At 40.5% G+C, this 21,504-nt stretch overlaps 2 protein-coding genes across 3 annotated transcripts; both read right to left on the bottom strand.

Annotated features, from left to right (window-relative positions):
• Positions 1–1,145: 1,145 nt before the first annotated feature.
• c4h15orf61 (chromosome 4 C15orf61 homolog) lies at positions 1,146–2,698 on the bottom strand. Its single transcript, XM_047154955.2, has 2 exons — positions 1,523–2,698; positions 1,146–1,409 (listed from the first exon to the last, which is right to left on the bottom strand). Exons 1-2 carry the CDS (start codon positions 1,863–1,865, stop codon positions 1,282–1,284), a joined length of 471 nt encoding a protein of 156 aa, XP_047010911.1. The 5' UTR covers positions 1,866–2,698; the 3' UTR covers positions 1,146–1,281.
• Positions 2,699–2,760: 62 nt separating this feature from the next.
• LOC108264456 (IQ motif-containing protein H) lies at positions 2,761–21,477 on the bottom strand. Of its 2 annotated transcripts, none has more exons than XM_047154616.2 (15): positions 21,327–21,477; positions 20,798–20,967; positions 19,224–19,760; positions 17,609–17,675; positions 16,798–16,881; positions 16,509–16,681; positions 14,839–15,111; positions 14,289–14,477; positions 10,671–10,791; positions 10,292–10,578; positions 6,267–6,437; positions 4,763–4,888; positions 4,476–4,537; positions 3,909–4,017; positions 2,761–2,936 (listed from the first exon to the last, which is right to left on the bottom strand). In XM_047154616.2, the coding sequence occupies exons 1-15, from the start codon at positions 21,460–21,462 to the stop codon at positions 2,844–2,846; spliced, it is 2,598 nt and encodes an 865-aa protein (XP_047010572.2). In that variant the 5' UTR covers positions 21,463–21,477; the 3' UTR covers positions 2,761–2,843. The 2 variants fall into 2 exon arrangements, with proteins under 2 accessions (XP_047010572.2, XP_053533951.1); XM_053677976.1 differs by lacking the exon at positions 2,761–2,936 and adding an exon at positions 4,101–4,166 and having other exon boundaries at positions 3,932–4,017; positions 21,327–21,456.
• Between the last annotated feature and the right edge of the window lie 27 nt (positions 21,478–21,504).

The raw sequence follows: 21,504 nt of genomic DNA, 5'->3' as shown, positions 1-21,504 counted from the left end.
TGATACAACTAATCAAGGGCTTCATTAGTTGCACCAGGTGTGCTTGAGCTGGAACACATGAAATACCTGAACTGGCTAGGGGTAGAAAATGTATGAAATACCTGGACGGGGCAGAAAAGGGAAGCCATCAATGGCTGCAAGCAGATTTCTGAGAAGGCAGGTTGTGAAAAACCCTCGAGTGACCGCAGAAGACCTGCAGCGAGATTTGGTGGCAATGGGCACTGAGGTTTCAGTGAGCACAGTAAGGCGTGTATACTAAACTCAGAAGATTTCCATGCCAGAACACCAAGACGTACACCACTAGTGACCCAAAAGCACAAGAAAAGTTGGCTCAATATCATATAAATAAGCCACAGAAGTTTTGGGATTTTGTTCTGCAGAGCGATGAAACAAAACTGGAACTTTTCAGCACGATGGATCAGCGGTATGTCTGGAGGAAGAAGAATGAGGAAAGAACACTCTGTCCACCGTCAAGCATGGTGGCGGTTCGGTGATGCTCTGGGGCTGCTTTGCATCCTCTGGCAAAGGAAACCTGCAACATGTGGAAGGCAAGATGGATTCACTGAAGTATCAGGAAATCCAAGGAGAAAATGTCATGCTGTCTGTGAGGAAGCTGAATTGGACCTTCCAACAGGACAATGATCCCAAGCATACCTCAAATTCCACCAAGGCTTGGCTGCAGAAGAAGTCCTGGAAGATTCAACAGGGCCATCACAGCCACCTGACTTGAACCCCATAGAAAAATCTCTGGTGGGATTAGAAGAAGGTGGGTGCAGCACACAAACCCAAGAATATTACTGAACTGGAGGCCACTGGTCATAAGGAATGGGCTAAGATTCCGCAGGAATGCTGCCAGAAACTATTCATCTTGTTTGCAGCAGGTCATAACAGCAAAAGTGTGCTCTACTAAGTATTAAAGATGGTTGCCATGAAGGGCCTGAATAATTTTGAGACTGGAGAAGTCATTATAAGTTGCATTTTCAATTGAATTTGGGGAAGAAAAAAAAACACTTGAAGCATGAACTATTTCAATTGCTTTTGTTTGATTGGTTCACTGCAAACAGCCGAAAGTCTGTACATTTTGATGATAAACCTGATTTGCAATGGGGGTTGAATCATTTTGATTGTATCCTTCATCACAAGTATTTAAAATGGTGAAAAAAGCTTTATTAAATCAGTACTGTTGTCTGACATTCAGTATAGCAAATGTACAGATTTCATTTCAGTCTTCAGGTATCATTTTTGTAGCAAGGACACAATGCTGCAGTAATCCATGCAGCATTAGTACTTGGCACCGTCTACCTCTTTATATGCAAAATAAACAGTGATTGGGCCAGCTGAAGTGTGCACAGTTTCTGTTACACCAGCCACTATCCATGAGCCTAAGCCATACGCCAGACATGGAATACCTGCAAAAAAAAAAAGGTGGAAGATGAGAAACTCATGCATCCACAGCAGTGTAATGTTTTAGTATATAATGGTAAATCTAGCCATTTCAAGTTCACAGAGAATTTGAACTAACCCAAGTTGATGACCTTGAGTATGCCAAAGAATTTGTTTTCAAAGTCAAGGTCTTGTGGAGGCGCTTTGGTACAGTGGTACTTGATGAAGGGAAAGGCTCCTGTCCTGAGGACGTGGTAGTTGGCACCTTGTACCTGCCAGTTGAAGTTGGACAAGCCAAACTGGTCATTGATTACAGCACTGTAGCGCACACAAAATGATGTCCAGGGTGGCAGTTTGCGCTGGTCAAGATGGCAGGTCAAAACCTCAGAGGCAGCTGGACGGGAACGCTTATTCCGAAATGTACTTGGGAAAAGCACAAGCCTCAAAAAACAGCTATGGACCATTCGCAGAATTCCTGTCATTGCCCTGTCGGTTCAAAAGTCTATAATACTCCCTGCTAATACACAATTTCCAATTTTCCCCTCACAACAACCTCTGATTACACAAATATTCAAGCATATCTAAAGATAGACGACTCAACCGCAGTGGAACGAGATGTTAGATAAGTCTCATACGCATGCGCATTCCTTCACGGGAAAACTGAAGAGCACCAGAGACGCAGGACCCGTAACGTTGTATATCCCGTTATGACAAAGTAAGGATACTGCTCGAGCTTTGTAAACCTAAGTCATGCTTAGCTTGGCTAGGCAGCTCGACATAGCAGCTAACTGCTAGTAACAGCTCCCTCGACGAAAACAACAAGTACCAAAACATTTTCGTCGCGTTATAGAAATCTCAGTAAAACCTTAATGAACGCATAAAAGAGTTTATGCGACCCCAATGAGCTTTTCCTGATAGCTTGCTAATCCTAGCGTGCACTGCCGCTATACTATCCGACTAGAAACAACAGCGTAGCTTTGGTTCCGTTTAAATTCAATACTTACTAAGAGAGTTTTCTTTAATCGCCCGCATCCAATAATTAACCAGTGCTGTTCAAAAAAAGTTATAATTCGTAGTTATTTATGTTTCTCTTTCAGTTTAAGAAAGTATCAGTTATATTTACATGCTTTTGCCATTTGTTGCACGTTTGTGTATGCGTTATTTAGTAGGCACCTGTTACACAAAGCACATTTCGAGCAATTCACCCAGACGTGTCATGTTATAAGAACACATGCCTGACTGAAATCAACCCAAAGCTTTTGGGATAAAAGGAATCGTTGGCCATATTATTATTAAACACTGCCATTCATAGTGTGTGTGTGTGTGTGTGTGTGTGTGTGTGTGTGTGTGTGTGTATATATATATCATACAGTATATATATATATATGTCATACAGTATTTGTATGACATCATTATTAGGAGTAGAAGGTGCAGCTGAGCTTAACTGGTAAGAGGAAAAGTTAAACATCTGCACATTTCCCCTTTTCTTTGTGCTCTTTGTTAGTGTTCTGGGTGATTACATCCAGCACCTCCTTGATATTCTTAAGCAGGTCCTGTCAAAGACACACACAAACACACACACACACACACACATAAATATACCTCAAATTTCTACTGACTAGTAATCATAATTTGTGTGCAATTGATAAACAGTTCAGTACATGTAAAACATTTATTATCAATATTATAATACTAATTCTTTAATAAATGTATAGTCATGATACTAATAATACTATGAGAAATTTTTATTGTAACAACAGCACCATTCCTCACTATACAGACATTCCCAGTGGTGCATCTGTATATATTGCTATCAAAGTATAAAGGAATAAACGACATTTGAAGTGTGACATCACAATATATTTCCATGTGTGCCATGGCGTTTGAATATGCTGCAAGATTTTTAAAACAGGGAAGTCTTAATATATCAAAATATGAAAATCAGATTTTTAAAAATAACAATGTAGGTTATGAGATTCTTTGTACCATTCTTTTGAAATATGCAAAAACATAATACTTGCACTTCAATGTTACGTCATTTAATGTTATAATTTTTGAAATTGAAAGAATGATGCACCAACAACCATAATGTTGAACTGAATAGTTAACGTACCATAAACAAACAGACATGCTCAAAACTCAAAATGCCTGCACTTGTGCTCTAAGAAACAATATTGTAAATGGTAACAGCTTCAAGTTCTCCACTCATTGTTCCCAAGGCTATGAGAGAGCCTAGTTATTATCTCAGTGCGCTTATCCCGCTAAATAGCTAATTGAAAAGCAAAACATTTCCAGAGGGATAAAATTTAATTCAAATATGTGAATGTAATTGGTGCTTGGTTGTACCAATCAAAACTTTTGTTTCCTTTACTCTCCTAACGAGATACTTCCTTGGACTCATGACAGGACAGTGTTTAATGGATGATTAAAGTGTGCAAAGGATGCCATTAACAGGTTTCATGTTTAGAAGAGAGGTTCAATTCAGGGGGAAAAAGCACACAATCATTAGTTCATTAACACCGCACCTTAAAATTGGTCTCTCCTTGCATATTCGGGGCTGATATTTCTTGATGAATGACAGTGAGGTTGCGAGCAAAGGTCAGCAGCGCTCCCTGGAGATCTGGTGAGATTGTTCTGTTAACGAGATGCAGAGACAAACGAGCTTACTAATGATCCCCATCTACTTCCATCAGACGGAAAACTAGAAACAAAATCACCTTGTTTGACTGCCGGGGCTGCTGGGAGCTTAATGAGAGCTCTCAGGCTTAAAGAGGGCTGTTGTTCTTCAGGGAGAGACAAGGGAAACAAGCAGGGCTTGAGTGGTTAGCCATAGAACAGGAGTGATGAATGCGTTTAATTGTGCTTGGCAGTATATTGTGAGACTATACTTTTCATTTGAGGTATTTGCGGTGGAATGTGTAGGTGGTAAATTAAGTCCTTGGAGAAAGCTGATAGTTGTAAATACAGTGAATGATAGGAGAGAATAAGCGCAGAAGGGAAAAGGGAAAGAAAAGAAGGTACTTCCATGGGCTGTATACAGAACAGTGGTTAATGGATGATTAAGGGCTTAGAGCACATCTGTGGTAACTTACACCATGCCAAGGCTGCTCCTTTCTGCACTGTCATGGAGCGCAAACACAGACCCTTCCATTTCCTGAAATTTTAGTTGGCACTGAATCAGCATGGCTTCACATCATCATTTTCAGTCATTCAGTAGAAATGAAATCTTTATGTGGGTGATGTTAATAGATACAGTATCCATACAAAGCAAAATGACAGGCTACAATAGCAATGCAGTTAACGCGGTAGCTGTTTGAATCTCAGAAATTATTGGTACTAATGTACAGAAAATGTACAAGAAAAATCACAGAGGTTTTACCTTGATGTCAAAGCCGATGCCATGTGCCTTGCACATCTGGAAGAACACGCTATAGTGGACCATAGAGAGGTTGGTATGAAACAGACGGCTGCTCATAACTGCAAAACGACGTGTTCCTGGCGCTGGCTGAGAAGACACAAAGAAAACACTACATCATACATCACTAATCCAGTACCAGTACTAATCACTCGTCATGTAAAGAACACATTTTGTTGTAGATGTGTTTGCATGATGAGGTATTAATTGAGCCACTTTGAAAAGCACGTTGACCTGGTGCCTGGAATTAAAAGATACACAATATGTGGTGAGCAATGTATCATAGGCCCACACTTGGTTGTGTGTGTTTATCTCTCATGAAGATGGATGGGGATTTAGGGAGGGCAATTCTTGGATTGTTAGTTTAAAGCACAATAGAGGACAGAGAGGTGTCCTCGGAAAGACAACCATGCTCACAGCAAGAGCAGCTAAATTATGTTTTTGAAAGCATGCTACTGGAGCTGATTAGTTGAGAGTGGCAGTACTCTGAGGACTCTGAGCAGGCGTGAAGCATATTCTCTCTGACAGAGGTAAGGCACGAGCAATGGCCTCAGCGTACTCTAGAGAGGCTATGTAATTCTTTCCAATAGAGCTGTGCTTTGAGCTGTCAAAGGCACCATCCTCGTCCAACAATAAAGAGACTTTCCAGCCGGGATTTAATTGTGTTTGTAATATTCAGGCCCCAAGTGATGGCCAAAGCTAGAGCCATTAACCAAGAGCAGGGCAAGAAATACACTGAGCCACACACACGCATACACAAACTAAATGAATGTTTGATAAAATAATACAAGTCTCAGTTTAACAAGCGTAAACTTGGGCTTGCTGCTAATAAAGAAAGTCTATTGTTTAGGGGGCCGGCATCAGGTTGATGAGGTGCTCAGGCATGCATACACATGCATAATGAATGCTGTATGAATTATTAATGGGTTGATTATTTAGGCTCATCTATCAAAATGATAATGAATTTAACATCTAAACACCAATCAGGTCCAAATCATAATTACAGTGTTTAGTTGTATTTAACAAAAATAAAACAACAAACCTTCAGCTGATCACTCTTTATAGATCCCGTGATATATATATATATATATATATATATATATATATATATATATATATATATATATATATATATATATATATATATAGAGAGAGAGAGAGAGAGAGAGAGAGAGAGAGAGATAATATCCTGTTGAGAGGACTATTATTGCTCTCTAGTCCACTTGCTGGCAACAGATGCTGGATAATTACATTCCTGTGCTACACAGCCACGTTTAACAACCCAAATAGCTAATGTATAAACTCTTCCTCCAGTTCGACAAATTTTAGCTACCTTGTTCCAAGGCCACTTGATGAATTGCCATAACATCATCATTTGCCTGACCACTTGATACAATTCTGAAATGTAGTGGATTATTCCTAATAGGAAGCTAAATGGAAAAGGAGGATATGTGAATTTGAGCAGTACAGCATTAGCTGTTGGAGCTCTCTGGCGAGCAGTGGGCTTGTTGTTTCGGACTGGAGAGGGAACCTCCAGACGACCTGCGTGGCAGTTCAGTGTTCCTCCTGTCATATGGAGCATGATCTGGGTCATAGCCAGCTGGTTACTGTAGCCCAGATCCAGATCAACAGCCCACACCTAGAAATACACACACACACACACACACACACACACACACACACACGCACGCACGCACATTAGCATTATAACCACCTAGTGCCATAATATGGAGGGTTTCTAGCACTCAGTATCGCCCCAACATTGGTTGTGCCTACACAGAATTGTCAGGGTAGTATGCATGTAATAGTAATTTAAAGGTCTATAACAGGGGTTCTCAAACATTTTGTCGTCAGGAACCACTTTACCTGTCGAATAAATTCCCTGAAACACCTCAGTACAGATTTACTTCATGAACATTATTTAAATGTGTACAATAATATTCCCGGCTGTTTATTAAAGCCATACAGCTTTTTATTACTGAACTTTCCACTGACAGAACACATTAGGACCAATTTGACATCATTTATACACTGACTTGTTTTTGAGTTATTGAGGTTTGGATTAAACCCATTCAACTCAAGTGACAGTCAAACAGGCTTATAACTATAAGAGCTCAGTAATAAATGTACTAACTCTGATAACAATGAGTTGTGATTTCCACTGTTGAGACAAATTAATTAAAAAAAAAACAAAGTCACAGACCCCCTGACTGTGCTTCATGGACTCCAATTTGAGAACCACTGGCCTATATTAATGTTGTGAAAGGGTTACTTTATGTGTGAGCTGCAGAACATTAAAATATCCCACCGTGTGCATGTGCTGGCAAGAGACAGAGAGACCGAACAAGAGAGAGCGGGGCATGAGTCTGTATAACAGTGTGTCTACTGCCTGATGGGCTACCCTCTCCACATCTGTATGGTTAATGGCGTCATTATAAGGATATTAAGGGGTCAAGCCCCAGCGTGGCCTTATTCTTAAACAGGGCTAATTTTCTCTGATAATAAACTAATAGCTATGCCCCTTTTCAAACAGTGGGAAATAAATCACCAGTGAAAGAGTTGTTAATAACTAAGTGGCAGTTGGCAGCCTCTGCCGTCCTCTCTATTTGTCAAGCTAAACGCTCCTGCCAGGGAATGCAAATGGCAGCCCAGCTCCTGAACTCTGCCCCCAATGCTTTTAATCGGGGCTCACTAGAGCCGGGTCTCATCTTACTGCATCGGTTCTCTCATTCCATAAGCTTAACTTCAAACTAAAACCACTCTGTGGATATGGATCTATACTGTAGGGGACACTTTGTGTTCTCAGTGAAATAATAAGAACAATACAATCTGTAGTATATCTTTTCTAAAAATATGCCTGTCGTGAAAGTAGAATTTGTCCTACATACTAGATATTTGTATACATCCTATATTTCAGAAATACAGGCATATCATATGTAAGTGCTTTATTTGAATTCAGTCAGTATATTGAAATTATTTTTAATTATTTAAATTGATTACATTGTAAAATATTGTCCTTCCTGTATGAATAGCCGTCCTTCATCACAATACATAGCTCATTGCATGGCAAAAAGCAAAATAACCAAGATTAAGATCCATGTCCAGCTGTGAGTCTAGCAGTGCTCAAAGAAGGACCTAGGTTTTTTTCTGAATCGATCCAGGAATGTCTCCTGACCACAGTTAATACTGGGGGTTTGTGTGATGGGCTAGGCTCCAGAGAGCTATTTAGACAGTCTGTAAGAATCACCCGGGCCTGCCTCATTGTCAGCGTCCACAAAAGCGTCTGATATATACGCCCAGATTGTACCTGTTTTCTATAGCCTCTTTGCTTTCATTAAAAACTGCAATCCTGCAGCTGAGCCTCCCCGTATACACAATGTGAGGCAGACCTACAAGGGCAAACACATGTGCTTCCCCCACCCCTTTGAATCCCTTTAAAAAAATACACCAGCTTTTAGCAACAGGTTTGAATGCAAATTGATGTTCAAATAGAGACAGGTTCGCTCTGGCCGGGGTCTCCCCCCTGCCTGCACGTTGAGAGAAATGGGACTGTAATGCACGTAATTCTCTGTCTGAACTCCTTTAACAGTCTCATCAATACTCACAGAATCAAATTCACTTCGTGCATTTTTATCATGATAATTGTATTTCACTGGACTAGTCCATCATATAACCTAAAAATATATTCTCTCATTTTCACAGAAAATGACATGAATTTCAGTTCCATACATGATTCATTTGCAGGTGCAGGGGTGGAGGTTAGCTTGCCCAATGCTTTAAAATATACCTCATGATGCAGTGAGAAATTATCACTGTATTGTCAAACATTTACTGATGCATTGTGTCTGTCCATTTTAGCAATACTCTCAATAGAATTGCACTATAGCGTAGTGCACTGTTAAAATATATAATATTTGCCCAGCACAACAAGACCACTGTAATAAAATCCTCTAAAGGATGTGTGTATTATGGCAGCCCACATTGCAGGTTGCTATGGACTGCAGAGGCCTTCTCCAGGGGGCTTTTGGATCCATCAGAACTGAGTAAATGTTTTTTTTTATTTTTTTTTTTACAAGCTCTAATGCCTTTAACACTAGAGGAGATCAGATCAAGGAGCTCCCCCCTGCTCCATGCGCTCCACAAGGGCAGTCCACACACCACTGCCTTGGTGTTCTAAACCACCAGCCTTTTCCCATCTCTCAACAGGCCTTACAAACATTTAGGAAATAGCAGAAGGCTTTAGAGGCTCTTTTTAAATGCAGACAATTAAATGAGAGTGCAATACTTCGCCCTCTAGTGGCTAAGAAGATTACACTGACTGCAGTGAGGAACAATGAGACCAGACTATCACACATTTAAAGTGCCAGCAGATCAGATTATTTTAAATTATTATTTGAACTGATGGAACTATACCAGATAATTACCATGCACTGTAATGACCCTGGTTAATATTAAGCCCTCAGTTGAACAGCTAATCATTTAGCTTGTACTATTGTGCTATTAAAATACCAACTACATATGCCAGTAGTCTACTTGTGATGATCACAAAGCCTACACCAGTATTTTTTTATGTGATACATTGTAAATATGTGCAATAACAGTTTAAATTAAAAAGGTGTCAGAGAATTCATACAAATTCAACTCAAGCTGTAATAGAGGTAAAACAAGCTTCATCACATACGCTTGCTCATATGCAGTTCATACTAACTGCATTTAATGCTGGTCGAATTCTAATGTACCCTTGTTATTAACCAATATTATCATGCACTAATAACTAATGACAATCTAAAGTAAACACTTGAATTATGCAGTGACAATTAAAATAGTAAATAAGAATACTAATAACAACAATAGGTTTTCTCCTGACGGGGGAATCTTAAATATATCATTCGCTTTGTTAGTAATACAGTCTACCAGGGCATGCCTGATGCTCGTGTCTGATGATCTGAGACTACAACCAAGACACAAACCAGCACATGGTTGAGGCATTACAAGGTCAGAGGCCAAGGCCCTAAACGGGGAATTAGTTTATTGACACAATAAGACCTGACAGTTTATTAGATGGGAGGAAACCCTCCAGGAGCCATCCGTCTACCCAGTAACATCTCTTTCCTAACACAGTACACTGAGCACTGATAGCAGTAAGGTGAGAGCCAAAACGGCAGTAAAAAGGCACTAACTCAATAGAGCCACATGTCTGACCTCATCTCAGCAGCTTTCAAATAAGACTTGTTTTTTTCACTGACTCTGACTCTAAAATCTACCGTTGACGTTGATGTGTCTCTGAGTGCTCTTATTTCCGAAAAAAGAATCAACAAACACAACTGTGCTTTAAAAGAGCCACTGACAAACTGCAATATTTGTTTGAGCTAGAAGATTATACGATTTTAATCTAGGCTAACATAATATCAGTTAATATTAGCCAGTGACAAGACTTCAGGTTAACAAAGTAAGGTTAACTGAACATGTATGATCTGAATGGGGATCTTTGACCTGCTGTTCCAGTGTGCCAGGCTCCAGGAAGGTGACCAGGTCCAGGGATATATGGCCCAGGATGTGCCGCTCCTGGCAGGCTTTGCCTATCTGCATGCAGATGGAGTACAGGACATCAGGTCGAACAGAACACTGTGGTACAGAGCAGCCTGATACCTGCAGAAAACCGGGCCCGTGCAGCTGATCTCCACACGAGAGCATGCGTACTCCTCCAGCTGGCTCCACCAACAGATCCACTGTCATACACGTCACACTATCTGAAGGAGGGTAAGCCTCGATCACGCCACCTGAGAGATGACAGAAGCCGTCAGAGAGCGACATGTTGAAGGTCAGATTTGGTATTTGAGTTTGATACCTGTAAGTGTCGTTAAGTTTTCACCTTTTCTGAGAAAGTGCTCCAGGAAGCAGCTCCAGGTTGGATAGCAGGATGTGTCAAAAGGCTTGGCATGAGCGGCCAACAGATCAGGTACCGCCTCTAGAAACTTTCTTAGCACTTGTTCCTGTATGAGCGGACAGATGATGCTAAGTCTGAAATACTAGCATCAATTCTAGACTATTCTACAGAGACACAGCAGTATTTACTATTCAGCTGACAATAATTCGCTTAGTTCAGGAGTCTAGTGTAAATCAAACACTAGAGGTTGTAGTGTAACGACTAATAAATAATGGGGTGATGGGGGGGAAGTGGTGATTGACAGACAGTCACTGAGCACCACAGTTGTATAATGGCTTTAACTGACTGCCCTCTGATTGCACCTGCCACAAAGAACCTAGACCACGAGCAAGCTGATAAATGCCTAAGCAAGCCGATCCATCAGTGGGTCAATCACGGACAGTCACCGATCAATATATCTCTTGTTTCACTAACTAGAAAATGCCACGTTGGCTGTGGCCCTTGATTATGTTGTTAACTGCACAGTTTGACTTTCTGTGAGTGGTTGTTAAAACCTGATTATTCCAACACATATTGTTCCGTAACGCTCTCAAAACTGAGATGAACAGGGGTACACTGCTTTTGTATTTCAGTTCATTTTAAACTGAAAAGGAGCTAAGGAAGACGTTCCTGCTGGGTACCAAAAGACATTTCACTCCTTTTAAAAGGCATAACTTTATTTATTAAATCCTGTCTGATAAATGAAGTAGCAGCAGGCGTTTTGGAATAATATCGTGAGGCGTTGAGCATAATGCAAACATCTTCCGTCATAAATTCTTTTACATTTCTGTTTTATGCCCATGATTTATAAAGCAAATGTGTTGCAACTAACTCCACTGAGCAGCGTCGCAGGATGAGAGATGAGGAGTTTGATATTCCAGTCATGAAACAGCCATCATCATATTCAAGTACTGTAAGAACCAGGGTCAATCACTGCACAGTGATTTCACCCTGTCACAAGTCATAAAGCACACAATGGTGCGTCAAAAAGCGTGCGAGGAAGCGGCCCCCTGTTCTCCCCAGAAGAGCACATGCATTCAGAGAATCTGCCACTGCACTTTGGTACAAACAACAGGGTAGAAGGAAGAAGGAATTTTCTGCCATCCTTTATTTGGACTTAAACTGCAGGCTGTGCTGTGTGAGAAGATTCAAGTCTTGGCTTGGCTTTAACATAAAGATAAGCAATCTGACAATGGAAAAATAAAATGATATACACTGATTGCTGTTTGAGCTCTCCATTACAGAGCGCAACATTTCCAGAGGACCTCTTATTTTATAAAACATTCGGCAGAAGCAGTGAGGACATGGAGGACACTGATTTGTTTCATATTCATGCCATGTTTTTCTTTTGTGTGAACTACTGACAGCTGTGGATTTTTGGAAGAACTTTTCAAAATCAAATAACAGAACATTTACAACACTAAGATAACCCTCGTTTGTAGCAGAAAGCTTCCAATCTTGACAGAAACAAATATTTTTTATTAAATTAACTAAAATGTAATTCTGTGATTTTTCCATTTGTGTAACATTTAACACAAATCAAAATGTGGAAAAAGCCTTATCTAAATCCAATTAAAACTTAAGTGTTTCTAACCTTTTCTAAACTATACCATTAGCAGACTGCCCATCTGTTGATGTTATTAAGCATAATTTCACACTGTGTCTAATGACCCATGTGCTGGCAGTATGTGAAAGTGTTTAATGTGTGCACACGTATAGTATGTATGGGCTCACGTGGCTATTGAATGGAGTGAGACATACGTTTTAAGCTCCTCTTTACTGAATGGGGTGAAAGGTGAGAGGCTTGGGACACTGTGCCTCGGGACATGGGCTGTCCATATACCATTCATCCTAAAACGCCCAAATTTTTCATTATACACCCTCCAGGTGTGTTCTCCAACTTGCCTCAGGGTGACGATGGCTGACTGTTTTTCTAAAGGACCACATGAGTTATCTGGTATCTGTTATTGCCCTTGCATTAAAGCACAATCAATAATTAAACAATATGCACGCAGTCTGGAGAATAGCAGGAGATTTCTACATGGTTCTTCACAGGCAAGTCTGACAGAATATTATTTGCTCCATAGTACTAAAAAAAAAAATTGTTCCCTGAGAGACTATATTTTATAAATGCATGCAGCGCATAGTAAATAAGTGTGGAGTCATCGAGCATTCGTAATTGCAGCCCAGAAAGATCACTGTAACGGTCTGTGTTCTCTGGGTTCAGTACATTTGGGTGTAGGCATATGCTTGAGCAGAAGACTGTATATATACTAATCAAATCACTCACTGAACAGAAGGCAATATTTACCCATTATTCCTCAGAACACCCCTGCAATTAAAAACTTAGACTGATAATGGTGAGCTCTAATATTTCAGCATTCGCACTTAAATTTTATTGGTTTGTAGTCATAAAGATAAAATGTAGAGGCGCAAGCAGTCGATTATAAACAGTATGCAAATAGCCCCACTGTAAACATAACTGTTCACATTTGGCAAAATCCATGTTCTCGGCATGAGAGGCACTTCAACTGGAACTAGTGAATTAACAACAGAGTATGAATACAGATCTATAGAAAATGAATGACACGTGAGAGTAACCCCTGCACTCTCTGTGCTGTTAGCGGGGCTTGCCATTGATTAAAAGGCTGGAGTGGTGGAATAAAGGCCAACGCTTGCTTCCATATGGCCATAGAGCCCTAAGGGTGCAGGGCCAGCTCATCAGGCCCTAACTCCCTCGCCTCTCTCAGGGACCCCAGCTGGTGAAGAGCTCCCCCCTCTTCATTTAAATCTCCTTCACTTGCTTTGGCCATAATGAAGCTTGGCTGGGCCTCAACCGCTTACCCCTGTAATTAACAGCGCCAATGTTGCCACAATTACATCCCCTCACTCGGCCCTCGCGTGAATTGAGGGCTGAGCTAATTGCTGAGAGGCAGGGCACTAAGCCTCCTCCATTTAAAGAGAAAAAGCCTATAATAACAATAATAATAATAATAATAATAAAGTCTGGGCCAGATCTTGCATGCCTATATGATGATAACCTTGTAATTAATTTACACAATGCTTACAGTTTAATGGCAAAGAATAGTAATTAATGCATGACAGAAAATCAAAAGACCCATTAAAGACTATGAGGGATAAAGAGCGGAAGCCAAGGGAGCTACACATAGCAGTAAAGATATATTAAATCAATGTTTAGCTGCTTAGCCAAATGTGTTTATATTGATGGCAATTAGAATACAATCCAATATGTTAACACCCAACCATTCCCAACTCTTTTGGTCAGCTCACACATTGTTGACACGCTCTCGCTAGACAGCCTATATACATTAAAATGGTATTTAAAAGTGTAACCTTGGTCAGCGCCAATAGAAATAATGAGATAGTAGCATGTTCTACATAAATCAGGAAAATTAATATCAGGCAAAGTGCTCCAATGAGTCAATGAGGAGCCATTACAAATGAAGCACTGCCATGGTTGTAGCTCTAAAGCGAGTCTAATAGTGGGGCCTAGAAGAGGGCCCGTATATCAGTCTGGAGTATGGGAGAGTGTCAGGCCCTCACCTGAGCCCAAGCCATCCTCCAGGTCTGTGCACCATGACGATGATACTCTTGCAACGCCCAGGGCCGGAAGCTCACCTGACAGACGTCACAGTAAGCTGTGCCACGGCCACCCAACTCATCATCCATCTTAAACAGCCAACGCTGCACCCCTAAATGATCTGTCATCAGCTGGGCAAAACACTCATGCAGCTGAAAACAAGGAAATAAAGAGTACAATACAGAATGTAAGTCCATGCTCTGTGTTTTTTTTTAGTGTTCTGCGATAAAGAAAAGTTAAGAATAAATTTCATGATGATAAATTTCATGCTAATAAATTCATGAAAAATGTAAATTTTTCACTGGACAATGGACCTACGCTGCACTAAGACACAAAAATGGTATACATTTTCATTATGTAATCATTTCAAATCTTATGACTAACAGCTTGCTTATTCATAATAAGTTGTCGATTACACCAAACTACAAGCCAAAATGATTAAGCAGAAGTTACAATAAACTTATTAAGGAACTATATGTGAACAGTTTGTATATGTGAACTTGTCAGGCAGACCTGCTGCAGTGTGTATATGTCAGCGTGTCCTGGGGGAATGCTAACCCCACTGCTGCTGAAGATCCTCCTGATTCCAGACTTTGTGCCATAGAGTTGTGCCACGGCAGGCTCCGGGCCTAGGACTGGCACGCCTAACTCATCAGCCACAGCCAGATCATCCATATGGGGGACACCACTGACTAAATAGGCCTGCTTCCCCTGGATCAGATTCTTAATACGGCGCAGTGTGTGTGGACTGTACTTCAGCAGTGTGGACACACACATGCAGTGACTCTGTAAGAAAAAAAAAAACAAGTATGTAACTGGGTGTTTAAGATTCATTTCAAGAAACTACTGTTAAATTACAAGACAATAGTTAATTTCATGTTACAGAGAAAGCAATATAGAAATGATCAATGATAAACACTGACCATAGACAACACCATGTTTACTGGGGTCAATTATATATGTACAAGTTACAGAAAATATTTATGATCTCGTAAAACATCAAGTCAATTAATTCTGTGTAGGTTTTATCGGATTCTTTTTGTACTCAAACCTCTCCTACATAGCTTTTTGTACATAAATAACTGTCCTCTCTGTTCCTGCCTCTGAGATCTCCCTGTTGTCTGCAGCTATAATTTATTAGTGTATATACACGCACCGGGCCCATTAGGAGCAGCCGGAGGGGTCGTGACCTATCCTGTACTGAGCAGGTTAAATTGACAAAAGACAGGAAAGGGGAGGCTCTGGCTTGTGCACTCCCTCCAGCCCATCTTTTCTGCATGCTAAGCGATGGGTTCCTTGGGACTCTACACTAATTACTCCACATCTGTATTTATTTGATCCATATGGAGTTCTCCCTTCTGTCACTGGCATAGGCGAGCAGCGATTCATCCCACTGACAGGTCTGGCAGAGTTTACACATGCCGCCAAGCTGGGCAATCGATAGGGAAAAGTGAGGAGGACAACCTGGTGCCTGTGTTTAGCTGCAAGTTAATGGCAGGCAGTAAGTAAAGCTATAGTGTTGGCTTCTGAGTAGAAGTGGGCAGGGTCACTTACGCTGTATTGATATGCAGTAAACATGCAGAGTTGGATCGAATGTACACAGGACCTGGCCTGCTAAGGAGGCCTTTGTTTAATCACGTTCTGAGCCCACTGGTATTAGATATTGGATTGTGCTGTACATTATAATACAGGCTATTGCATGCGATTACAGTGATTTGCAGTAGCAATTAAAACAACAAGAGGTAACCTTTAACCTGAGTAAAAGCCATAGTTGCAGCTCATTAATAATTTACTTTTTAATCTAATGCCCTTATTTATTTATACACATTTCATAAGCACCTATAAAATGATAATAAAAGGATAGATGCGTGTAAAACATTCTGCTCGGTTAAATATGAGGAAAACAAACTTTTCATCATCAAGCGTGCATAACTGGGAGGGGGGCCATAAGTAGTCTAGTATTCTAAGCACTACACCAAAACAAGATGCCTCACAGACACCCCCTACAGGTAAAAACCAGAATTGCCAAACACGATTCTTGTTCTGCATCCCTAATTTGATCCAAGTGAAACATTTTACAGTTCTCTTTTGAACTACAAAAAGCTGGCGTGTGTCAAAAGGCCTCAAGAGCTGGTTAGTGCATGGAATGGTTTTGAGTGTGTGTATGTGCTTGTGAAGCATACTGAAAAGTGCTGATGTGCCTCAGGTGTGAGGATGGTGAAACTTTTGGCACAGTTGGAAGGTGTGGGCTTCCCAGTCTCTATAACTCCATTCAGTCCCAGCAGATGAGTGTAGTAGTGGATCAAGTCCTCTCCCAGATGCACCGGACACACATAGATCACCTCCACATTCTTATCTGCCATTAACAACACGAGTGAGTTAAAACAACCTAAATTCACTAAAAAATGGTCCATACGATGCATTTCATTAAACATTTCTAAACATGTGCTCAACACATCTTGCAGCTACTACCTCTAATGTCACATAGCCGACCCATCTGAGTGTTCTGCAGTATGTCAAACCTTCTTAGGCTGTGGCGCTGTTGCTGAGAGTATCCTGACACACACACACACACACACAGATAAAGTAAATACATCAATCTATCTAACATGAGATGCACAGATTTTGAAACAGACTGCTCTACTTAAAGCACATAAAGGTAATCGAATGATTAAATGCAACCGAACTATCAGAGTGTGGCAATAAAAACAATAGGGTTCAACTTCTTAATTATCCCAGCTCACACAGCACTCTCCTCAGCCACCCCCAGTGTAAATACACCACTCCATCTGCCGCTAATTACTATTCGCATTCCTCCCTTTATTATTTGTATCTACTCACTGATTGCAGGTCACAGCATAAACAGCTTTATCTGCTGAAGTAAGACTACTGCATGCAACAGACAAAAATATTAGATACCCAACATTTATTTTATATTATCTAAACGATCTAAATGTAAAACTGAAATGTAATGACTGGTGTTTATAACCCACATACAACCCCATAAAAGCAGTACTCCTAATTAAATTCTTCAATCATCTTCAGTGAGTGCTTTATCCTGTGCAGGGTCACAGTGGATCCGGAGTCTATCCCAGGAACATTAAGTGGATGGGATAATACACCCTGGATGGGACGCCAGTCCATCACAGGGCAGCATGCACACACAAACACACTCACACACGTAGGGGCATTCTTTTAGCAGGTGGGAGGAAACCAGAGAACTTGGAGGAAACCTACGGGGTCATGGGGAGGACACATAAAACTCCAGAAGTAAAAGCAGTACCTAATGAGGGCACGTGGATAATGGTCCTTTTGGAAGTGATCAGGTGGTTCCAGTTGGTGGCCAAATGCTGTCCAAGGCAAAATACACAACAGAAGATTAACCAGTACCAAGCAGCAAACACACACACACACAGACACATACACAGACACACACAGACACACACACACACACACACATTGCTGGCCCAACATGAGCAGCAAGCAGACAGCAAATTACACTCATCTTTCTCTCTCTGGGCTTTGCGTTGCCAAACCAAGCATAAATCCCATTCGTTAAATCTGCTAAATGCATGCTTCAAAACATCTTCCCTCTATTAATTCAATTAGCAGGTTACATGATGCTTCCTGCCAGGGGTAGATTAAGACTTAATTAACACAGTTTGACTGCTTAAAGGGTGGAAACACACACATGCTCTTGTCTGCTCTTACAGACAAGATGGTAGAGTGACGGTATGAACAAATGAAAGTGTGCGTCCTAATTAATAAAGATGTTACGGGGATGATGGCACAGGAAAACATCTGCTCTAACAACTGGATATTCTGATACTTGCCATGTGGGTATGAGAGGCACCTGAAATCCCATGGCTTCGAGCATGAGTAACTCTACAAAGGAATTCAATTGATAACAGTCTTGTTTAAACAGTGGCACAGCAGGAAAAGGTGCGCACGGATTTAAAGTGACTAGTGGGCTTTAAGTTGTCTCCAAAAACCAAGCTACACTGCAAAAAACAAAAGTTGACTGAACTTAACATTAAAAAAAAAAAGCTGTGCAGGAAGTTACCTTGAAATTTTAAGTCAACTTTTCTTTTCTTTTCTTTACAGTGTAGGGCAGGCCTTCACATATAGTAATTCATAAAATAGATTTATTTCACTCAACAAGGTTTGACTGGTTGTATTAAGACCCTGTATTCATTTCTAAGGCTGGGTGATATGACAAAAACAACATATCACGATACCTGAGGACATTTCGGCAATACACAATGCGTATAACAACTTAGCTAACAAACTGACTGCAAAACAGTAGTAAAATAAACAACACAAAAAAACCCATTAAACCAAGTTTGACGATACTTTTCTTTAATGCCTTCAAAGACAAGAAGATTATGTTTTTAAAAATGACCTGAAATCAACGGCATCCATTCAGTACCATTTAAGTTTGTAATTATTAAAAGTGTATTGCGTAATCATTTACCACATTATTGATATTATATTGATACATCACCCAGCCCTAATTATTTCAAATCAAACTCAAGTAAACCAACTTTATCTTCCTGCTCTGAGAAGCATTTTCAATATTTATACTTTCTGACTCACCGAGATCATACTATGGAAGTCTGCATAGTAATTATGGAAATAGAAATTGGATATATAATACAGAGTAACGTTGTTTAGCTTGAAACATACAGTTACATCTAGATAACACTAAGGCCACTATTTGTATGATAACCACATTATATTAAATGTGGGTATCAGTGCAAATTTAATAGAATATATATTTTTTCTTTGATTTTATTTTATTTCTAAGTATTGTAAATGGCTACATACTGTATGTGTGTACTATAAAAATTGTACTTCAATATGAGTTCATGGCTTTAATGTGTGTTTATGACTCTCACCTTTCCTCTGTTGTGGTAATTCTCTAGCTGGCGGAGGCGGGTGGCCTGCAGGCTCTTCCTCACGCGGCTCAGTTGCGCATGCAATAGCCAGGAAACGGCGATGGTTCTGGCTGCCCACTTGCGTCTCTGTTGGTGCAAGTAGGAACTGCGAGTGCGATAGCACCTCCAGCAGGCCTGGATGCACACAGCAGCCACCCGGCGGCCACCCTCACCCTTGTATCGCTGCCCGGGCTGCTTCATCAGCTCCAGCACCTCCTCTTGGTTCTCAAGAGCAGAGAGGAGGCACTCATGCTTGCCCCAGTGTAGCTTGCCGCGCTGCGCCAGGGCCTCAAGTCGATCGCCACACACCAATGCGTGAGGCACGGCGAATTGGCACAGCAGCCGCTCCAGCTGCCACAGCACCTCTAGCAAAGTGTTCCAACTTAGAAAGTAGCGCTCCTTAAAAGCACAGAAGTCGGCTGCACTTGGATCAATTCGACCCTCCACTATACTGAAGAAGTGTTGGCTACTGGGGGTTGGTGGCAATGCTGGTGCACACTGAGCACATAGGAATCGACATAAGTTTGTTACAGGATATTTTTACGTATACACTCATATCAAAGTCCACTGACATAAGCACATATAAACATATCATAGCTGATGCCATATATGATGTCATGTTCTATTATGACAGTATATGTCTGTATAGCAGTGACATGTTACCATTGTCAAGACAGTGGACATAATGTTTGATTACATGCCAGTTTACGTCACATGCTATTTTTTTTCTTGTTAGACTATGCTCTGTTACATGTTTTATGATGGATGTTTGACAATATCATAGAACTCAATGCTTGAGAAACATGTGGTATGTCCACCCTGAGCTTATAGATAAACATAATAAACATTCTTACATTATATCCATCTTAACTTAAATAAAGAGTAATCAATCATGAAGTTCTACCATGAAATAATATTGCTAAGTATACAGTATGGCATCATATAAGACTGGGATCACTGGAGTACCACCAGCATGTTTTAGCTTGTGGTATGTACAGTAAAAGATAACACCAGAGGACATATTCCAAAACGACAGAAAATAGAAATAAAATTACACACAAGATAGCGGCAAAGAAGTGCTCTGTTGCTTTCTAATATTGAGAAAGTTCCAAAGATGGACGGATTATAGCATGGTGAATTCCGCCTGAAGTTATGGTTATGTATATCAATTGGAAAAATGTAAACAATTTAAAAAATGATTAGCGGTAAGCAAGGCTAAAGGTAGAAAGTCACTGATTTGTGAAAATCTATGCAGAAGTTAGCCTTTACATAATTTACTACATGTAAACCCTGAGGCTGGTCCTAGCACAGTGAACATTAGCAATTATAAGATGCCAATAACACTAACATAAAGTGATTACACCACAGCCATTTTACTGACTACAACATGGTTTAGGCCATTGACGAACAGAAACTGACAACATTTGAACAATTTTTAAAGAATGAAACTGAATGGGGAATAAATATGAAATCTAAAGCGCTCTCTTCAGTGACACCGTGTGAGTGTGTTACTATAATGATTTTGCTAGTTGTACCTGAGAGCTGAGTGGCATGAGTCGTGCTGGTCCATGGTGAAGGAGTCTGCTATCAGAGGCAGCAGTGGGAGGCGGAGTGAGTGTGGCCCAAATGGAAGAGCATTCAGTATCGATTGTTTTAGACACTATTGTGACATCCTTACGTTGTCTCCTGTCCCTCTGCTGTTTTCCTGTCCACATTACACAAGATCAAACCTAATTAAACCTTTAGTGCCATTCAGGAAGTAGGCTTAAAGAAGGACATTTCTTTGTGAACGTTCCCAAACTTTTCCTTGTTCAACAGCCTAAATGTTTGTGTTTGTAATCGCTGAATTCATACCACACTGTGTTTTTGCTAGGTACATAAATATATACTGTCGGGTTGCTAGGAAGCTTAAAATACAGCATAATGTCTATACAATACTGTACACCTATATCTACATGATGCACAAATTATTTTATTTCAGGGCACTGAAAAAACTATAAAAGCTATAAATACCCAACGCTACCATGAACGGAAATGGTCATTTATGAATGGTACATGTCTGACCCATTTTATTGGGGTTGCTGTCCTCTCTTTGGAGCTGGGGTATTAAAAGAGTTTTCACGAAACTCAGATCGGCTGCTGAGGGTAGTAGACTTTTCTCTAAGCGACTGGCAAGTCCTATTGGGAAACATACAAACATACTTTTTTTTTGCACAGCCAAAAACAAAAACTGGCTCAAATG

Source organism: Ictalurus punctatus, chromosome 4, assembly GCF_001660625.3.
Source record: "Ictalurus punctatus breed USDA103 chromosome 4, Coco_2.0, whole genome shotgun sequence".
NCBI classification, from domain to species: domain Eukaryota; kingdom Metazoa; phylum Chordata; class Actinopteri; order Siluriformes; family Ictaluridae; genus Ictalurus; species Ictalurus punctatus.
Note: the sequence above shows the minus strand (reverse complement) of the source record. Positions and strands in the feature narration are given on the sequence as shown.